This window comes from Mesocricetus auratus, unplaced genomic scaffold (genome assembly GCF_017639785.1).
Source record: "Mesocricetus auratus isolate SY011 unplaced genomic scaffold, BCM_Maur_2.0 Super-Scaffold_100691, whole genome shotgun sequence".
Taxonomy (NCBI): domain Eukaryota; kingdom Metazoa; phylum Chordata; class Mammalia; order Rodentia; family Cricetidae; genus Mesocricetus; species Mesocricetus auratus.
Window position 1 is genome coordinate 56,589,542 of NW_024429267.1, and position 21,277 is coordinate 56,610,818.

The 21,277-nt window shown below is 48.5% G+C and overlaps 1 protein-coding gene and 1 long non-coding RNA gene across 2 annotated transcripts in view; both read right to left on the bottom strand.

Annotated features, from left to right (window-relative positions):
- The window catches only part of Scn11a (sodium voltage-gated channel alpha subunit 11), a 66,527-nt gene that overhangs the window by 24,129 nt on the left and 21,121 nt on the right, over nucleotides 1-21,277 (bottom strand). Inside the window, exons 10-17 of the mRNA XM_040740135.1 lie at nucleotides 20,111-20,308; nucleotides 18,892-19,065; nucleotides 10,903-11,032; nucleotides 9,248-9,486; nucleotides 7,641-7,832; nucleotides 5,521-5,868; nucleotides 1,587-1,988; nucleotides 283-444 (exon numbers count right to left, since the gene is read on the bottom strand). Coding sequence (XP_040596069.1) covers nucleotides 283-444; nucleotides 1,587-1,988; nucleotides 5,521-5,868; nucleotides 7,641-7,832; nucleotides 9,248-9,486; nucleotides 10,903-11,032; nucleotides 18,892-19,065; nucleotides 20,111-20,308 — 1,845 coding nt within the window. The remainder of the gene's footprint in view (nucleotides 1-282; nucleotides 445-1,586; nucleotides 1,989-5,520; nucleotides 5,869-7,640; nucleotides 7,833-9,247; nucleotides 9,487-10,902; nucleotides 11,033-18,891; nucleotides 19,066-20,110; nucleotides 20,309-21,277) is intronic.
- Nucleotides 11,951-13,846, bottom strand: LOC121137574. The gene is made up of 2 exons (XR_005874866.1): nucleotides 12,561-13,846; nucleotides 11,951-12,217 (listed from the first exon to the last, which is right to left on the bottom strand). It is a non-coding gene; the product is annotated as an uncharacterized LOC121137574 (long non-coding RNA).

Sequence of the window (21,277 nt, forward strand, 5' to 3'; positions counted from 1 at the left end):
ATAGTTATGGGTTAATAACTAAGAGAGAGCTAGCTAGTAAGAAGCCCTGGCCATCGGCCAATAGTTTATGATTAATATAGCGTCTGTGTGTGTGTTTGTGGCTGAGAAGGGCAGCAGGACCTGGCGGGACAAGAAACTCCAGCAACACTAGCTTACACCTTTGTTTGAGACTCAGCGTTGGCAATCATGACTTCATTCATTCCGATGCTGTCCCACAAGGCTACTCTAGAGAACTGTGTGGAGGAGTCACATGCTCCTCCAGCTGTACCCTGGGAATATTACCTTTCGAGCACTCTGTTTGGGTAAATGAGGGTCTTCTTCTGAGAACACCTCGGTTTCCACACCTTTGTCATCTGGGCTGGTGGGCTGCGCAGTCTCCAGAGGGACGTCACAGGTCTGATGCACACGTAGAGGCCTGAGGTCTTTCTGAATCATCTCGTCACCCTAGTGTTGAGACAGAGTCACTTACTGAACCCAGAGCTCACCGGCCGGCTAGACTGGCTGGACTGCAAGAGGCAGGGATTCCCTGTCCCCATGTCCCCAGTGCTCAAATTACAGGCACTTAACCACCACATCTGCTTTCATTTGTCTGTCTTAATCTGAGCTCAAGTCCAAATGTTTTACCCCCCGAGCCACCTACCCGGTCACAATATGGAGATTTAATATGTTTTAAAATGTGTCCATCCAACTCAATAGCTAACTAATAAATCGCTACCCAGTCACAATATGGAGATTTAATATGTTTTAAAATGTGTCCATCCAACTCAATAGCTAACTAATAGATCGCTTAATAAACAATGCTGGTATGTGTTGCCACAGTTTAGCAAAAGGAAAAATTCAGTTACCTGATAGACCATGAAGAATAAGAAAAATGAAGAGTCATTGAATACGGAGGGTCTCCTAGCAACTTAGGGTGGTGCCATCGTGACAAAAATTTAGAACCACCTGGGATCTGAGCCTCTGAGCATGCCTGTGGAAGATTGTCCTGATTGTGTCGAGATGAGAAGACATCCACTGTGGGCGGCACCATTCCCTAGCCGGGATCCTGAACCGTGTGACTGAGAAGGAATCCGAGCAGTGGCATGGGCTGCCCTCTGCCTCCTGACTGCGGGTGTACGTGAGCAGCTGCCTCAAGCCACTGTTGCCTTGGTGAACTGCACCTTGGACTGTGTGTTGGAATAAACCTTCTGCCTTAGACCAGAGCAACAGAGAAGGAGGCCAAGACATGTAGGAAACAAAAAAAAGGAAAATACAAAAAGACCACTTCATAAAAGTGGAAGGCTTGGTGTGGTGATCTCTGCAAGGACATCTAAAAACAGTGTGTGACAGCTAATCCTGGTTGTCAACTCAACTTGACTACTTCAGAATCGACTGAAACCCAAGCTGCTGGCTAGTTAATCTGTGAGGGACTTTCTGACGTTCCGTATGAAGCTGCAAACACAGCAGCCACTTGAAACCCCTCCTGGGGTTAGCCTGATGTGTCAGAGATCATATGCATTTTATAACCAACTATCCCTGAGCCATACCTAGGACATAACGGGTGACGCGTGCCCTGTGATGATTGCATGGCTGAGCCACTTTCGTACCTGAACTCTGGCACCAGCTTGAGAGACGGATGGGACTCTGAGTTCACCATAGCATTCGGTGTCATCCTCTTCCTCCGCAAGTGGGGCCAAGCGAGCTCCGTCGTGCTCGGTGTCCCAAGTCCTTAGTGCATCAAGCTCCCTGGAGGGCTTTGTATCCAGCGGGATGATGTCTTTATTCTCACTAACAAAACTTCCTGTGATCTCTTTCGGCTTTGGTGAGTTTTGCCTCCTGCGTTGCTTGCAGCAAAAACCCTGAAGAGCATGCACCACGAAGGAAAAGGCCCGGCGGAACCGATCCAGAGCTAGCTGCACTTTGGTTTTCCTGGTCTCTCCTTTGGGGCTCCCATCCCTCTCCTCATTGCTGAAGGAATTGAGCAGCAAGGCAATGAAGAGGTTAAGCACCTGGGGTGGGTAATACGGGGAAATTTAGCAAAGGAAGGGGTGCTTGGAGTTCCCTGGAGGACCTTTCCGCCAAAGCTCAAATTCTAATCAAGTGAGACGGCCCGCTCCCTCCTGGCAAAGCTCCCCTGCGTAAGTGACAAGATGAGGACGAGGAAAGAACGGGATCGAGAGGCACAGCGAATGCAGCTTACAGGGTGCAGACACAGGAAAGGGTGCATCCCGAAACCGTTATGCTGAGAGAACCCGGACATCTGGAAACTGTTATGCTGAGAGAACCCAGACACGGAAAGACAGACACCACACGTTCTGTCCCGTGTGCAGGTCCCACTTTCAAGGTTTTGTAGATGAGTGTGAGTGTGAGTGTGGGTGTGAGTGTGGGCATCAGTCGTGAAATAGAAAGGAAACTACAAGATGAGGAAAAGAGGGTTTTGGGTTTTTTTTTTTAAGGACGGAGTTAATAATAGAATGTATGTGACATGGAAGCAGAAAGGGTCCTACTGGGGGTGGGAAGGTGCAACAGGGAGGGGGAGGGGAGGGTCCAGGAAGGGGTCAACAGGAACAAATCTCATAGGTTAGGAAGATGGCTGGGCAATTAGAGTTCAAATCCCCAGAACCCACATAAGTGCCGGGTGGGCATGAAAGCCCACCTGCGATTCCAGCCTTAGAGACGGCTAGGAAAGCTCTGAGCAAGCCGGCTAGTCAGAACAACCATGTCTATGGACTGTTTGCCTGAGAGGTCCCGCCTCAAAGAACAATGGAAGAGTGACCAAGGATGATTTCTGACATCACCTTAGGAACTCCCTCCAACACACACGCACACACCTGGACATACATGTGTGCCCACATATACAGGTGGCCACACACATGTGAGCATGCATACACACTCATGACACATTCACATGAAAATAAGGGAAAGAAAGGTTATGTATGTAAATGTCACAATTGAATATATTATGTTTTGTACACTAGTTTTTTTAACTGAAATTTATTTTTATTTTTTACTCCTGCGTGTGTATGCGTGCGCACGTGAGTGTGTGTATGTGAATGTGTGTGTGCATGCCTGTCTGTCTGTCTGTCTGTCTGTCTGTCTGTCTGTCTGTCTGTCTGTCTATGTGAGCCATGTGTATGCAGGTGCTTCCAGACAGAGCCCAGAAGGCATCAGATCACCGGCAGCCGGAGCTCGGGGTGGTCGTGAGCTTCCCTTGGCTAAGGAGTGCTCTGAGGGTGTGAACGGATCCAGCCGGAGCTCTCCAGCTTCGCCAGGAGAATTCCTCTCCCTGGACCTCTGCACGAGGTTTCCCCTGCGCCTCCTCAAGCGTCACGCTATGCACAGATCCTTTCTCACGGCCCTCTCCTAACTCCCGCTGACGATGCCAGCTCTCCTGAACCTTGTGTCGATTACCAGCTGTGCAGACCGTTTGCAGGCACTCGGGATAAAGCTATCCGTGCAGACAGTTACTTACATCTGCCCCATGGCCCCTGCTTGGTTCTGGGGTTTCAAGCCCAAGGATCCTTTATGCCTTTATCTCTTTGTGCCTTCACTAGCGTGCATCCAATTGGCCTCTCTGCTGATACCTAAGCAGGACTTCAGGAAAAGACTCCAGCTGCCTACACAGTAAGGACGCCCAGCAGGGTGAGCTGTCTGAAGAAAGAACAAGGGTCTGCTCTAACCTACACCACCTGGTTCACATCGTTACGTAATGTTTCTAGGAACTACAGTCATGAGAAGACCCAGAGGGGGGACCGTTCTCCGTGTGTGTGTGTGTGTGTGTGTGTGTGTGTTGTGTGAGAAGGGTATACAGACCAGAGGTCCCCCTCAGACTTTGATCCTCTGGAACCACCTACCTGTTGCTTTGATTGTTTGAGACAATGCCTCTGCCTGACCTGGTGCTCACCTTATAGGCTAGGCTGGCTAGCCAGCAAGTCTCAGGGATCTCGCTCCCATAGTGCTGACACGAGACTCCTCATTTATATTCATTCTTGGATGGAATCTAGGACCTTGGGCTGTCCATCAAGCATTTTCCCACATGAGTGGGTGTTTTTAAGAATGAAAAGTCATTCCTATGTTTCCCCAGTGGACACCTTTTTATAGCTTACCCACCAAACCAAGTCCCACAGCCGTTCCTCAGCCCAGTGGTTCTCAACCTGTGGGTCACGACCCCCACGGGGTTACAACCCCCACGGGGGTCACACATCAGGTATCCTGCATATCAGATGTTTACGTTATGATTCATAACAGTAGCAAAATCACAGTTATGAAGTAGCAACGAAATAATTTTATGGTTGAGGGTCAGCACAACATGAGGAACTGTATCAAAGGGTCTTAGCATTGTGAAGGTTGAGAACCACTGGCTTAGCCAATCGCTGACCAGGAGAACACGGTTTCTTACAACAAGCATCAGGTATGTACCCGAATGGGCACAGTCAGTAAACCACATGGCAACACGTGTTCCCTGTGTCAAAGAGGGTTTGTCTCATGCCTGTACCTTTTGTGGGTCAAATTCAAGAGGATATATTTTTCAGTTTTTGTGTGTTTGAGTGTTTTGCTTGCACGTGTCTGTTTACCAGCTGCTTGCTTAATGCCTGAGGGGTCCGGAAGAGGACATTAGGTTCCCTGAAACTGAGTTACAGACTGTTAACTGTCGGGACCCATAAAGATGGCTCTATTCCATCTTGACTCAAGGTCAGAGAGTTCAAAACTGTCCTCCGTAAGTCATAAGACCTAAAGGTCAAAGGCTTGCCTACAGTAGGAGTTTGATTTGGCCTTGGGTGTCTTATCTAAATAACAACATACTTGGTATGAGGTGTGGTTACTCCTGACCCTCAAGGCTAGATAATTAGAAATTAAATATAAGTTGGGGTTATCAGATCCTTGGAGAACCGAGGAAGAAAAGTCTGCTTGTTCTGTATACATGACATCAAGTTCCCCTTTTTGGTTACAGTACTTAAGTATGGTGAAAAATAAACTTGGCATGTTCAGTATTGGCTGAATCTGCCCTCTTGACTTTATGCCTGTGTCTCTGTCTTTCTCTTAAGAGAGAACCGTGGGCAAGTCGGCTGTTCTAACCATAGCCGCACAAACACAGCCCCCCACAGTTAACTGCCATGTAGGTGCTGGGGATTGAAACTAGGTCCTGTGGAGGAGCAGCCAGTGCTCTTAACCCCTGAGCCACAGCAGGGCAGCTGCACACGTGAACTCACAGCAGTTAGGACAGTGTGAGCAAACCCGTGCAAGCCCAAGCTGGACCAAATCCCAGCCTGGAAACAGGGGGGAGGGTAAGGGGACGTGAAGTCCCACCCTTACCCAAGGAGATATTTGTGCCGGATAGCTGCAGAAGAGGGTCAGTTTCCTTTAAAAGTGCTGCTCCTGGTAAATTAACCACACTTCAGCGGAAGGCCACGCAGCCAAGCATATGAGCAGCGCACACTTGACTTGATGGGTTAACAGGGGGAAAAAAAGCACCGAGTTGGGTCGGAGAGGAGATGAAACGATCCAAGAGTCCCAAGTGGAAAGGAAGCCCAAGCGACTCACCACAAGCTTTCCCACCACCATGATCAGCACAAAGACGATGACGCATAGTGGAGAACCGTCCATCTCCTGCATGCACTCCCACATGTTCTCGATCCACTCCCCGCAGAGGATGCGGAACACCACCAGGAAGGAGTGGTAGAAGTCGCCCATGTGCCAGCGCCGCCTGTGCTGCCCCTGTGAGGTCTTGTTGAACTTATTGCCAAAGAGCTGCATGCCCACGACGGAGAAAATGAAGACCACAATGGTCAGGACCACAGTCAGGTTTCCAAGCGCACCCACGGAGTGGCCGATGATCTTAATGAGGGTGTTTAAAGTGGGCCAAGATTTGGCTAACTTGAAGACCCTCAGCTGCGAAAACAGGTAACAAAAGGGAAGGAAAGTTAATGCTCACACATCCAGGGAGCACACCATCTAGAAAGCAAGTGACATTCCTCAACCATGGCGACTAGGACTTTGAAAACTGGCCACATCCACCTGGTGCATAGTTACCAGCTTCCTATATAGAATGCTAGTTTTTATTTAAAGCTCTTTTTTCATCTTTTTTTATTTTATTTGTATAGGTGCTCTGCCTCCATGTGTGTAGTATTGGAGGAGGCCAGAAGAGGGAGCCAGGTCCCCTAGTGCTGAAGTTACAGACCGCTGTGAATTAAACCTGGGTCCTCTGGAAGAGCAGCCAGTGCTCCCAACCACTAGACCATCTCTCCAGATCTATTTAAATCTTTTTTAGTATAGGCGCTGCCAACACGAGCACATACTTAAATCTTTTAAAAATTATGTTTATGTGTTTATTTGTGGAGAGAAGGACACAAGGCTGTCTTAGTTGGCTTCAGCTGTTACCTGAGGAAGTCACAATGGAAGGACTATCCAGGTCAGATCAGACCAGTCCTGTATGGGCAGCACTGCCCCTATGCAGCGGGGTCTGTGCAGTGTAAGAAAACTAGACTAGCATGGGCCTTTGAGCTACACAGCCAGTAAGCTGCATCCTTCCATGATTTCCGCTCTGATACCTTCGCTGCAAGTGACTTCCTGACCTGGCTTCCCTCAAAGACAAACTGTGACCTGGAAGTATAAGCCAGGTAAACCTTTTCCTCACCTAAGTGACTCTGGGTCCGAGTGTTGTGTCACGGCAGCAGAGTGAGACTAAAACGTGGTCAAAGGACAGCTCACAGGGGTCAAACTCAGGTCATCTGGCTCAGCAGCAAACGCGTTTACCCTATCCCAGCATCTCACCGGCCCTACGGTTTATTTCAAAGCAGCAAATACCTTGTTCTGGGGTTGGAAAGATGGCTCAGCAACCAAGAACACCTGATGCTCTTACAGAGAAGAGTGCCCAGATCCCAGCACCCTTACTGGGTGACTGGCATCCAGATCTGATATTGTCATCTGGCTTTGCCAGGCCCCTGCACACACGTGGCATGCATTCAGACACATACACACACATAAAACTTTTTGAAACTGTTTTAAAGAAATCAACCTTAACTGGATGGGTATGGTGGCACACACCTATAATCCCTGGCCTCAGGAGGACTGGGAATTTAAGGCCAGCCTGGGCTACCCAAGGAGGTGGGTATGAGTGTAAATTTTGTCCTGGAATTAAGTTCAGATGAATTAGTCCAAGATAGCTGCTACACAATGAAGTAAGAGAGAGGAGCCAGGGTCAGGTATAGGGGTACATGCTTTTAACCTCAGTGCTTGGGAGACAGAGGCAGGTGGATCTGCAGGAATTCACAGCCAGCCTGGGCTACAAAGTGAGTTCCAGGACACTATACAGGGAGAGCCTGTCTCAAAAAGAAATGGGGAGGGAATAAAGAGGAAAAGTGGGGAGGTAGGAGAGGAGGGGAGGGGATGAGGAGGGAGGGCAGGGGAGAGGATGAGGAGGGAGGGCAGGGGAAGGGATTAGAGGGAGGGCAGAGCAGGGGAGGGGAAGGGAACAGACGGGTGAGATGCTCAGTGGATAAAGGCACTTCCTGCCCAGTCTTATGACCTGAATTTGAGCCCCAGGATCCGCAGGGCAGCAGAGCCTCATCAACTCATGCCCCAATGCGTGCGCGCACCCACGCACATGCACGGTAAGAAATAAGCTTAAGGCGGGAAAAACGAAGCCGAAGAAAGCACCTTACCACTCTGAAGGAAGCCAAGAAGGAGCGATTTGAGCGGCTGCTCTTGTCCGACAGGTTGTTGTAAAGCACGTCAGCAAGACTCAGGAGGGCCACAATGCTGTCAAAGACGTTCCAGCCGTGGCGGAAGTAGTGGTAAGGGTCCAGCGCGATGATCTTTAGACACATTTCGGCTATGAAGATCCCAGTGAAAACCTGCAGTGGGACAAAGGAGATGTGGAAACTAGCTTGCTTTGGGGACTCCTGTTTAAGGATGGCCTGGGGGAGCCAAAGCAGTTACGGGGGGAAAAATCACTAAATCAGCACGGTTGCTGAGCCGTCGTCAGGCCCGGGCACCCAGCACACAGCCACAGCACCCTGCTACACAGCCGTAGCACCCCCAGGCGCTAAAAGCAGGGCCTGTGACTGCTGAGGCATGGCCACACCCCCAGACCCATATTCTGTCTCCAGCGACATTCCTGCTTTAAAACGTTTTTTATCAGTTTCTTAAGTTATCATACAAAGCAGTGGGTTTGATGCTCCTGCTCTCATTTTCTAGCCCCGCCCCTGCCCTAGGAAAATGCATAAAACTGGAAAATTTCCTTATTTTAAGATTTTAAAAGTACGTGTTGCTTTTTCAGTTAGGAAAAAAAAATGAGACTTTTCAAGGAGAAAATTGGATATTCTGGTAAGATTTTTCAATCCATTAATCCATTAGCTGATTAGAGTAAAGCAGTCACTGACTAATTGTGTGTGGTATCTGATACACGAGAGTCTCCTCTCCCTTGAGGAAGGAAAGATGCCTCCCACAGGAGCCACAGATGAAAGTGAGCAGTCTGAGCAGTCGCTCAAAGCTCAGCCTCCTCCTCCCTTCAGTTTTCCTTCCTCACTGAGACTCAATCTGTTCTGTAAGAACCAGTGACACTCACCCAGGAAGTCCCCACCCCACTCTCCCCGCAAACAATCAATACATTCTCTCAGGAACATGACCTCCCCACCCCACCCCCAATATCTGCCAGGCCTGGCTCATTTTTCGTGAGAATTTACCAACGGTGTCCCCAGGAGCACAGGGGCATGGAGGCCATAACTGCAGGTCTCTGGAAACGGTTCACATTTCACAGAAGTCGCCTAAGACCATTGGAAAATACAGAGTCTCTCATGTAGCCCAGGCTAAGCACTGAATTTGCTTTGTGACTGAAGATAGCCTTGAAAGCATGATCCCCCTGCCTCCACTTTCTGAGTGCTGGGACCACAGACAGGCATCACCACGCCTAATTTACATGGTGCTGGGATGGAACCCAGGGCTTCCTGCAGGCTCTATGAGCTGAGCTACATCCCAGCCCTGGTTAGCATCTCCTGGGTTCTCTCAAACACTCACAACGTTACTGCTGGGATTGTCTACTCTGGCTTCTACGTGACTAAAGAGGCCTTAACAAGCTAGAAGGTTACACTGAGACCCGTGGAAAGCCACAGAGACGACCTGTGCAGAAGCTCTGACCCGGAGTCCCCTTTTCCCTTTAGTCCGTGTGCAGGACCAAGGCTGCAGTTTGGGTTACATCACCGAAAGTGCCTGCACTTTCAACAGAGTTACGATTCAAGCTTCCGTATGCTTCACAAGAGCCGGAGATTACCCAGTTTCCTATTTTCAGCAGATTTATGAAAGCCTCGTCCATGTTGTGGTGCTCCATGGCCAGGAAGACGGTGTTGATTATGATGCAGATGGTGATGGCCAGCTCTGTAAAGGGGTCTGTCATCACGGTCCCCAGGGCCTTCTTTAGACTCAGCCACCAGGGACTGCAGTCCCACACCAGGTACTTGGCTGCCAAGTTTTTCCCACATGGGAGACAAGGCTCCTGGGATTTTTCTTGTTCTGGAAGAGAATGGAAGGGTGGGTAAAAGGTGCTCGCTCCCACCCAGCCTGGCTGCTGTCTGCCTGCCTGTGCCCCCTCCTCCCTCTTCCCCAGGATTTTTGCTCTTGAATAGAAAAGGTTTGCCTGCGGAGCACCCAGCATGTCTGCCTCAGCTAGCGTGAGGCCAAGTAAGTCAGACACAGATGCAGAGGCCCACGCAGACTATGAGCCCTCAAGAGAGACAGGGGTAGCGTGCATGGGCTCAGCTTTCTTAAGAGAGGATGTGCTGGGGCTGTAACTGCACAAGGGGTGGCCAGACCTCAGGAGAAGAAAAGGTAGGGTGGTGGGGTAAGGGTAGGGACAGTCGAAGGTTAATGCCCTTTGTCAGTTTATCCGAAATACCAAGGGGATGAACCTCTGAGCTTGTCTGTGCGGATATTCCCTGCATTGACGGAGGTGGGAAGATCTACCGTTTCATGGGCAGAGGCTTCGATCCAATAAACAAACAAACAAAAAGCAAGAACACCAGCAATCCTCTCTTTCTCCCTCTCTCTTTCCCTCCTTCCTTCTCTCCCTCTCTCTCCCTCTCCCTCTCTCTTCCTCCCCTTCCTTCTCTCCGTCCCTCTCTCTCCTCCTTGACTACAATCACAATGTGACCTGTCATTCCTGTCCCCATGCCCTCCTATCAAGGCGGAGCTCTTCAAACTGTGATCCTGAATAAACCTTCCTTCCTTTCTTCCTTGGGTGGTCTTTGTTAGGTTATTTTGTTGCCAAAAACAAACAAACAAAAAAACCAACAAATTCAGGTACGTCAGCTAGCTACATGAGCTCAGGCCCTCAGGCCCTGCACCCCTGATTTGCTGGGATCCGTTTCAGGGACTCACAAAGGCCAAGTAAAGTCATGTCATAACTCAAAAGTGCCCAAAGGTCCAAACACTCCCAGCCTTTCATGGTCTCCAGTATCTATCCTGAACCTGCGGCTCTGCTGCTTGCTGTTAATCAGAGGGTCCTGGCTCGACTATACGGTCTTCCGCCTTCTTTGACCCACGCCAGATTCCTGGCTCTACCTTTGAGAACAATTACCACTCTTTTCTTGTCTTGTCTTGTCTTCCTTTCTCTCTCTCTCTCTCTCTCTCTCTCTCTCTCTCTCTCTCTCTCTCTCTCTCTCTCTCTTTCTTTCTCTTTTGGCAGGCGATTGTCATTCAGACCTCCTGAGCTGCTCAGCCTGCTGTGAGGTGTCTATGCCATCTAGCCAAGTTTCACCCAGGGACCCACTTGGGTGAGCCACCTTGCTGGCATGCCCCTGAGACACAGGGAGTCTCTCTTTGCAGTAGGGCACAGTGGGTAGGTTCCCAAGAAACCTCCTCCGTGGGGGACTTCTGGGGGGGGGTAAATAACTCACAGAAGCCGGGCTTTACCTCCAATGGGGAACTTACCCTGCATGGTGATGGTCAGGATGCTGACGGCGCTCAGAGCCCTCTGCCTGTGGAAGGGATCTATGTGCTCATCAAAGAGGTCCACAGGCAAGTTCTGGGACAGCCGTTTGGTTTGCTCAAGCAGTTGAGGCTGTAAGAGAAAGCATAGTGGGCCTTCTCAAGACGGGCAGACTGACACTCCCCAGATTTCATAAAGATGCCAAATGAGGATGCTGAGCGTTTGTATGGAGTGGCTCACTGTATCTTCATGGCATGCTAGATGTGCTGTTTTCTTTGTCCATTTGGAACAAGCCAGAGAAAGGGGAATTGAGCCAGGCGTTTGTGGCACACACCTTTGATCCCAGCACTCGGGAGGCAGAGGCAGGCAGATCTCTGTGAGTTCAAGGCCAGCCTGGGCTACAGAGCGAGTTCCAGGACAGCCTCCAAAGCAATACAGAGAAACCCTGTCTCAAACCCCTCCCCCAAAAAAGAAAGGGGATTTGGTCATTCGCTGTCCTCATACACGTGCATTTCTGGAGTCTGGCCTTACTTTTTACGTTTCAGGCACTTTCAACAAAGAGCAAACAAAATACTCTTTACCTTAATGATAAGAATGATTTTAAGGATTAATAAAATACTAGCATAATTTTAAATGATTTTAAAAAAATAATTTTACTTTTGAGCATCAACCATATCTTAACTCTGTGTATCACATGGTCCACTCAGTATCTTAACTCTGTGTATCACATGGTCCACTTGGTATCTTTGCTGGGATGTCCCATGCCACCTCAGTACTTACAGACCCAAACTGCCCATCTTTTCCAACCTTAATGTACGTCCTTTCTTGTCCCAACAAGTCACCAACTCACCACCCCTGTCCAACTCGTTCACCAGGCATCACCTTCTGCGGGTCAGCTTGCTCAGCTCTCTTATTTTTTTTTAACTATCTCCTACGAATTCAAACCCTCCCTCCCAGAAGAAGGAGGGAGGCTCCTCATACTCGGGCAGCTAAGGAAGCCCCCAGGGTTCAAGAGATTTGGAAAATTCAAAGATCCACAAGGCCAAGTCGCAAGGTTTTAAAAACATTTTATTTGTTTTGCAAGCACATGTGTCACAGCTCAAGAGCAGAGGGCAGAGGGCAGAGGGCAGAGGGCAGCTCCAGGGGATTGGTTCTCTCCTTCTACCCCACCATAGGGGTCTGGAGAGTTAAATTTGTGTCGTGGGGCTTAGAAGCCATCTTTCTGACCTGGCCTGCTTCCATGAGATTGTAAAAGCTGTAGTCAGTTGCTGGAGAGAGTAGAGTCTGGCTAAGCTGGACACAATTGTACATAGACTTCTGGAAATAGAACTTTTGTGAGTTATCGTCCACACTGAGGGGGCTTTTCTTTTTTTATTATCACTTTTTATTTTAATTTTAAATAGCTTGTTTTACATGTCAATCCCAGTTCCCTCTCCCTCCCCTCCTCCCGCACTCCCCATCCCCCCCAGCCTCCCACCCTATTGCCAATTCCTTCTACATAAGGGATATCTAGAGTCTGTCATTTCTCTCAGGGTAGTGTCCAGGCACTCCCCTAAGAGTCCAGGCTGAGAGAGCATCCTGAGGGGGCTTTTCAGTGATACAATTGTCTTTCAGTTCCCCAGTGTGCCTATAAGAAACCCCAATAAAATCATTGGCTCACCAGGCTTGGGTGGAATTCTTTCTTGGGTCTGTCGCTGATGCCCTACACAAGTGAGGAGATGTTTTATTCTCCCCAGGAAACGTTACATACTGTTCTAGCCCTCATACAAGCTGAAGCTGCTGCCATCTCTTGTTTGGGGTTACTGTGGCAACGTCTTAATTGGTTTCCTCTAGTCTCCTCCAATCCCCTCTCTTCAATGTGTTTAGTTTGTTGAAAAAGAAATCTCAGCTTCAGACCGTGAGCTTTAAATCATTATAACTAGGCTCAAACACGCCTTCATTAATCAAAATAGCAGCCATTACAATCAACATGTTTTTGCCAACAAGAGCTAAGTTTGTTTATCCAAATAGCATACAAATCCCCGAGTTGGAGTTCCATGGACTCTCAGAGAGCTTCTCTGTATCCTGCTGGTTTTGGAAGCATGCTCCCTGCAAAAAGGTTGTCCGGATGCTTAAGACGAGATGGAAGGTTGGTGAGATCGGGCGAAGGTGGCAGATGAGAGAAACTTTGAGGGCTGGCTGTGTGGTGTGTGTTCAGGCATTGTTGTGGGAAAGGACTGGCCCCTTGTCGGCCGCTACATGAGCTGCAGTTTGGGGTGTGTCTTTTCTACTGAGTGCACGTCAGCACGCCAGACGGGTGGCAGATCACCAAAGAGTGCCCGGGACCTTTGTCTGGAGCAGGCTTGGCTGTTGAAAGTGATCTGTCATAACGGGTCATCACCGGTTGTTGAATGAGATCTGCTGGTCCTCAAACGTCACAATCCAGTAGAGGCGTGGTCTGTTGCTGTGTGTAACATTGAGAGTCCAAAATGTGCTTTTCAGGTTTTTCAGTCAGCTCATGAGGCAACCACTGTTGAGTTTCCCCAGCTCTCCAATTTGTGCCTCAAATGCCCAATGGCTTTGAATGGTCCATGTTGAGCCCATTGACAACTTCCCCTCAAGTTGGAAGAGAATGGGCTTCGATGGTTGCTGTCAATCAGCCACTGTCAACTCCAGCAGCTGGCCACTATGCCCTTCATCTTCAAGTCTCTTGTCTCCTTCGCAAGGCTTGCTGGGAAGCCACCACACTACATTGGCTAGGAGTTGCTGGGTCAGCCACTGATGTCATGAGTCGTCTCTGCTGCCTTGTGACCCGGTTTTGAAATCAAGTAAGAAAAACCACTCAAGTTTTCATTTTGTCTCACTTTGTTTCCAAAGAATAGGGCAGGGATTCTGAGCCTGTGGGTGGCAACCCCTTTGGGATTGAATGACCCTTGGACCATTGGAAAATACAGATAATTATGTTACGACTGATAACAGTAGTAAAATCACAGTTATGAAGGGTCAACGAAAACAATTTTATGGCTGGAGGGTCACACAACATGAAGAACTGTATTTAGGGTCTCAGCATTAAGAAGGTTGAAAGTCACTGTTATAAGATAATAAATCATTAGCAAGAAAACACAAAGCAGGAAATGAGTATTAAAATGATATATAGCAAATCTTTGCTTGTTCAGATTATATTCCAATAGCATGCAGTAAGTTTCAGTAATGCAAAATCACAGTTAGTTTTGTATCAGCCTACATCCAGGATTTCAAAAACATCCACGTCCAGCTGGGCCTGGTGGTGCATGCCTTTAACCTTTAACCCCAGGACTCAGCAGACAGAGGTAAATGGATCTCTGTAAATTTGAGACCAGCCTGGTCTACACAGCAAGCTCCAGGACATCCAAGGCTACTTATTGAGACCTCATCTCAAATTAAAAAAAAAAAAAAAGAACTTCTCCCTGGGTGCACTGGTGATTGCCTTTAATCCCAGCACTTTGGAGGCAGAGGCAAGGGGAATCTGTGAGTTTGAGGTCAGCCTGGTGTACAAAGTGAGTTCCAGGACAGCCAGAGCTACATTGTGAGACCCTGTCTCAAAACCAAACAAAAACAAAAAACACACATCTCATTCTCTTGCTTAAAACCCTTCACAGATTCCTGCTTCTTACACTCAGCATGAAGACTGAATGAACCCCCTCAGCTTAGCTTCTAAGACCTTTTGTGATTACCCCAGTTTACCAATCCAGACTCTCTCCATTGTCCCCTAGACACACACACATGTATACACACATAAATGCACACATATGAATGCACAGGCATACATACAGTCGAGTGCACATGCACGCACATTTGTACACACACACATGTGCACACATGCGCAGGCATACATATGCTTGAGTGCACATGCATGCACATGTGTAACATACATGTGCACCCATGCACAGGCATACATATGCTCGCTCGAGTGCACACACATGCACATGTGTAACACACACATGTGCACACACATACACACAGGCATACATATGCTCGGGTTCACGCGCACGCACATGTGCACGCACGCACACATGTGCCCTTTGCTTCCAGGCCGTGGCACACCTTCCCTTCTCCACAGGCAATGCCTGCTCTTCCTTTCGCCTGGTGAATTCCGGGGAATCTTTCCTGATTCGCTCCCAGTTCGCTGCTCCTCCTCAGCTCCCGCCACTTCTGGGAGGGTTCCCAAACAGACTCTGTTGGTCGCCCTGTACATACGTCCTAGGGCCTCACCTCTAGCCCTTCTTCTTGTAGCCCCAAACCCCTCTGCCCATTTCACAGCAAGTCAAAATCACAACACAATTGTGATCCCCAGTCCCCAGCAACTGTAACCAATGATGGACCAAAATATGCATGTACATAGAGATACCGAAATAAAACAAGACAGATACAGACGGACAGACAGATGTGCTCTAACAGCCTAGAGCACATCATGGGGTTTAGCCCCCCACTGCCCTAGGTGGCGTCGGCCTCACAGTGTTCTTCACTGGACTCCTCCCTCTGGCATAGCACACCCTGCTCCTCTCTGCCAGGGACATCTGCGCAGTAAGCTACCTATACTCTAAGGCCTCTGGCTTGGCGTCAGAGGGAGCCAAGAGCCACGCTGCCCTTTCCCAATTGTCTGTGCCAAAGGACACGCCCTTAGCCTGTCCGGCCGCTAATCTTAAAGGTCCCATTTGGGAGACGGAGGACCTTGTTCAGCTCTTGGTCCTCAATACACACTGGACAAAGTCCACTGCCAGCCTAAATTCAGAACTTTCCATCTTAACATCTAGACCGATTTAGACAATGTGATCAAAGTCCAAGGCCCCTCCTCCCATCCATATGACCCCAGCTCATCTTAACCCTTCCCATCCCAGCCACCCCAATCTCGGTACCACCAGAGCCTGAACAGCAACCATTTCTGCAGGGCCTCTGAACCTGTTCCCATGACTGAGATACCAAGTCCTTCTGTCCACGGGACTCCTTCGTCTTACATCTGTGACCTGCCTTTTTGTCTGTGCCACCAAGCCTGGATGCTTTTGCTTGTTTTTTCACAGTTTTCAGTTAGATTGCCTCTAGGTTGCAAGTACTTAGGTTACTGGCAACTTGATACCTTCATAAGAGAAATCAATACTTGTTAAGCTTCTCAGGTTGCCTGCCTACATCTTCAGACACACAGACTGGTTATGGATGTGTAGGTCTCAGATTCAAATGTCTTTTGAGCACAGATAATATTGGAAAACTGTCACATGCTTTATTTACTTCACTGTAAATCTTAATTTGCTACAGTATGCCATGTATATAAATTCAACTCTTCTTTAGGAAAAAAAGGGAAAACACTAAGTTAGAGAAAAATGCTCAAGTGGATATAAATTACAAGGATGTGTTTTTAGTTTAAAGGTATGGGTAAATATTTTAAGTATGGGTAGTTTTGTTTGTTTGTTTTTTGAGACAGGATGTTATTCTTTACAGCCCTGGAACTCGCTCTATAGACCAGGCTGGCCTCGAACTTACTCTGTAGACCAGGCTGGCCTCGAACTCACAGAGATCTGCCTGCCTCTGCCTCCAGACTGCTGGGATTAAAGGTGTGCACCACCACCACCAACCTAAGGATAGATTTTTTAATGATGATTTTGGCCTAAGAATAAAGAAATACTAGATGAAGACAAGACCACAAAAGCCAAAACCAAGTCATAGATGGTCTGAATAAGTTATACAAGGTTTACAGAAAATAAGACTTAAGAGTAACATGTGTTTGATGATTAAGGTTTATAATTCCCTAAGGTTACAATGGTCTTTTCGTGCTAACAAAAAAATGACTTAAATATGTATGCCTAACCACTTATATCTTTGCTAACCTTGTTAATTTGGGGAAACTGAGTCATATAAAAGAACACTATAAAGGGTCAGGAAAACAAAGTTCCCAATCTCTCCATGAGCTGTGTCTATGGCTTAAAATTTGTTGTGATGCTAAAAGATCTTCAAGTCAAAATTGTAATTTTTAATACTCAAAACCTTAACAGGGATAAAATTCTAATCTTACAAAAGCTGCTAACTTATTGTCCAAGATAATTAAAACATAAAAGTTAATGGTCTGTCTCCTCTGTAAGTCCAGCCAGTCATAAAATTGAATTTAACCTTACTTAACAAAACTCATGATAATTTTAATGCGAAATTTTTCCTCATTAACCTTGTTTCCTAAACTTCCCTCCAAAGTGTACAGTTGCCACCTCCTGACATGTATCCTAGATCTGTGCCTTCTGCTACGTTTTATCATGGCCCCTGATTGAACCCTCCTCTGAGGCACCCTGACTGATGTCTGTCCCTTCTATACCCCCCCCACTTCGTCAGTGCAAAGCAGCTAAGAAGAGGTCAGTGCCCCCAACCCGCCTGGAGCAGTTCGGGTGATCTCTGAGAGGGGTCTAACGGGACACGGGCATCCAACCGGTCCCTCTCTGTGTCATTCCGGGTATTGTTTTCAGGACTAGAAGTAAGCGGCTGGACTGAAGCCCTCTTTGCATCAGCTAACCTCTGACTCACAAGCCTTATCCTTCAGGACCAGCAGGACACTGGCTGCTGTGGGCCTTGCCAGGCTAGATCTGGCTGCTGCTAAGGATGGGAGCTGTGCCCTCCTCTGTAGTGGCATCTTGCCTTTCCAGTGAAACTGTGGTAGTGGCCACACCCTTTGGGCGCGGTTTTGAGTGCGGATGTGACCCCTTTAAGGTAGAGGAGCTGAGGGTGTGCTCTCTTGGATGGGGAGAGAGCGTCGGAAGGGCAGAGACTGCATCCTCTGGAGCAGGAAGACCATGGAGGCTATTTACTCTTATCTGTGTAGGCTCTTCCCCAATAAAGCACCTATTCATCATTTATCTTGGGTCCGGCAAACTCATATAAACCCTGCCTTCATTCCTCCGTGAACAACACTGCTTTCTGCACCAAGAAAACATCCTAACTGGTTTGAGATGCGGCACAAGGACCAGACAGAAATTCAGCCACAAGCCTCCTCCTGTGTGTGGGTTTCTGGGTCCCTCCCACTCTAGGTGCTCCTTCAATAACTCCCCCATATTATCTCCACACCCACATTTTACGCTGTCTTTTAAATGTTTGCTCACTGAGCTCCCCCCAGACCCAAACAGAATGTTCCATACGATGGCTCCCAGTGGCTCTCACCCTCCAACAGCTCCATTCACTCCCAACACATCTGGAAACGACCTTTTAGATGCTGTGGAGAGACTCTGGCTGCAGCGACCATCCTCCCTGCCACCCGCAGGCCGGACACGGTTCTTTACATCAGCCCTGTGTTCTCCTGCTCCCCCCTTGGATGCTCTGCAGCCCCTGCTGCTCCTGCTGGCTCACTCCAGTGCAGCAGCGCCAGGAGTGGTCACCCTGAACCTACTCCATTCCCACTTCCTCTCGCCAGCTCACTCCCCTGCCTCGACCCCTCCCTCTCTCTCCACCTTCCTGGGCAATCTCAGCTTCTCTCTGTAACTTTGTCCCCAGATGGTGGTCCTGTTTTTGGAAGGTTAGGGCCCTCTGGAGCATGGTGCCTAGCTAAGTGACATCGGTCACTGAGGGCTTTGAAGGTCACACCTCTTGTTCCAGTCTAGCTCTCTGCTTCTTGGTCATTTGCTACAGTGTGACCAGTCACCACGCTGCCTAGTCCTCCTGCTAACACAGTCCGAGGAGAGCTGCCCTTGAAGCCATGCCTTCCCGCCTTCCCGCCTTCCCGCCAGGTCGGACTGAATGCCCCAAAGCTGTGGCCCAGAATAGATCTCTTGTCCCTGAGTTTTCTCCATCGGGAATTTTGTCACAGTGACAAAGAGCATCACTCTCTAACACAGTGTAACTGCTCACATACATATTTATAAGCGTGTACTGGGATCACAGCACAGAGGAACGAGGGTGTGGGCAAGTGCACTCCAATAGAGAAACGATGAGCGGAATTCCTTTGTTGGACCGTCGGCAGGTCCAGGGCCCTGCGCGCACAATGAAGCCATGGGGAGAAGGCTTACGTTTTTAGAGGAATCGTCTTCTGAATCTGAGGCTGAGGCCCGGTCCTTCTTAGACTTTCTCATAAAGAAGGACTTTCTTGTCGTACTACCGAAAAACTTCCTCTTCTTTGGAGAAAAGGACGATGCTTGAAGGGAATTAAGCGAACTTCTGTCGATTCCCATCGCAACCAGAGCCTTTGGAAAACAACAGAAGCAATTAATGAACAGATTATTTCTCCCTGTGGACATGCAGATGACCTCAGCCTCGGCGAGCTATTCTCCTCTCTCCCATCAGACTGAACCCTTCAGATTGCTCTTTGCCTCGTTTGAATGTGTTAGCCGGGCTGTTGTTCATCCAGGGAGTGGCTTGGTTTTGTACAGGCCTCACAGTTGTCAAAGGCAGGGTTAACTCTTATACATTTCCCAATGACTAACCCTAGGCTGTGCTAGGGACAATATATACTTGTGCCTACGTACACTAAGGACTTACCATGGGCTTCTATCTGGCAAATCTGTGTTATGCAGAAGATAACACACAGTGTAAACACACAGCTCCTACCCTGAAATACTTGGAGTTGGATAGAGAGTGAAAGAAGCCAGGGAGACTTCTTGGGGTGGCCTGCAAGTTGTGATGGGATTCCAGAAAGGGAAGAGCAAGCCTGTCTCTGTGGTAGAGCCCCAACCCTCCACCAGGCAAAGTTCTGAAGAAAAATACTTTCAGATTCACATAAGCTAGTTCGCAATAGAGCCTGAATTTGCACATAAATAAGTTACATTCTATAGCCAGTAATTTAGTGTATATTCTAGATGGTACAGGCTTCCAGACTACAAAAAGCATTGAAATCACATTCTCAAGAATCCTATGTTCACAACCACAGAGAACCTAGGTAACAAAGAGAACCTAAGAGAGACATACATGGATCCACCTAGGAAGGGGAAAAAGACAAGATCTCCTGAGTGAATTGGGAACATGTTGGGTAGGGGAGAGGGGAGAAGGGAAGGGAAGTAGAGAAAAAAATGTGTAACTCAACAAATTTTTTAAAATGGCAACAACAACAAAAAAGAATCCTGTGCCCAGACCGGTTTGAGAATAATAGCAGCAGAGCCAGGCTACGAAGGGCTCAGATTCTCAGTAAAACACGGGAAACCAAAAGGCTGACCTCCCCGCAAGAGGCAGGCTGCAGCCTCCATCACGGGTCCCCTCTGGCCCCTGCCATGGGCTCCCCTGTCTAATCCCCACCTCTTTCTCCTCCCTTAAGAGCTGCTGGGCTTCCTGAAACATCTTTTCCTTGGCCTCGGTCTCTGCGGCTACGTTCCTGTTCTGCTCTTCATACGCCATGGTGACGACGGCCAGGGTTAGGTTGAGCAGGTAGAAAGAGCCCAGGAAGATGACCACCACGAAGAAGAAGACAAAGTAGATTCCAGAGGTCCGGAGGATCTGTGAGGGCCAGAGTGTCTGTTAGATCTCCCGTAGTCCCACACAATAATACAGCCTCAGATATCCAGTGGCCCTGGACAGCTCTGAGTGCAGCCTAGCACAAAATGGCAAGCTTATTAAAATACGAGCTGTTTTACAATATTTTATATAACTCAGTCTCATGGGTTTTCTTCAGACTTGTTTTTTTCTTTATGTGTGTCTATGAGGGTGTGTGTGTGTGTATGTGTGTGTGTGTGCAGAAAGGGGCATCAGGTCCCCTAGATCTGGAGTGATGAGCAGCCGTGTGTCGTATGACATGGCTGCCAGCAGCTGAACTGGAGAGCAGCCAGTGCCCCTCGCTGGTGAGCCATCTCTCCAGCCCCAGCTGCACGGTTCTTAAGAGAGAAATTTGTGGATGACAAAGTGTGACCCGTGACAATTCCTCTCCCTCCACTGTGACTCAGAGAAGCCAAAGGCTGGACACCCTTCCCAGCCTCCCAGTCCACAGTGACTCCCATGTCCTCTCTGGCAGGGGTCCTGCCAGACAGTCACAGAGGGGCCAAGCTCCCTGACTTTGCTGTCCATAACTCTCCCCGTGGTGTTAACATAGGCAGGGAGTAGAAAGAGATCTGTTTGTACTCTTCTTTCAAACACCCTGTTCCACTGTCTTGGAGGGGTTTTTTGGTTTGGGGTTTTTGTTTGTTTGTTTGTTTGTTTGTTTGTTGATTTTTCAAGACAGGGTTTCTCTGTGTAGCTTTGTAGACTGGGCTGGCCTCAAACTCACAGAGATCCGCCTGCCTCTGTCTCCCAAGTGCTGGGATTAAGGGCGTGCGCCACCACTGCCCAGCTTGTCTTGGAGTTTATAACACAATTTCTGAAACAGAATTCAGCTATGCTGTCATGATAGATAAGCAACAGACGACAGAGTAAGAGCTGGAGAGCAGGTGTTAAATAAATGGTAAATGAGTTGGTGACCCAGGGAAGGGGTCA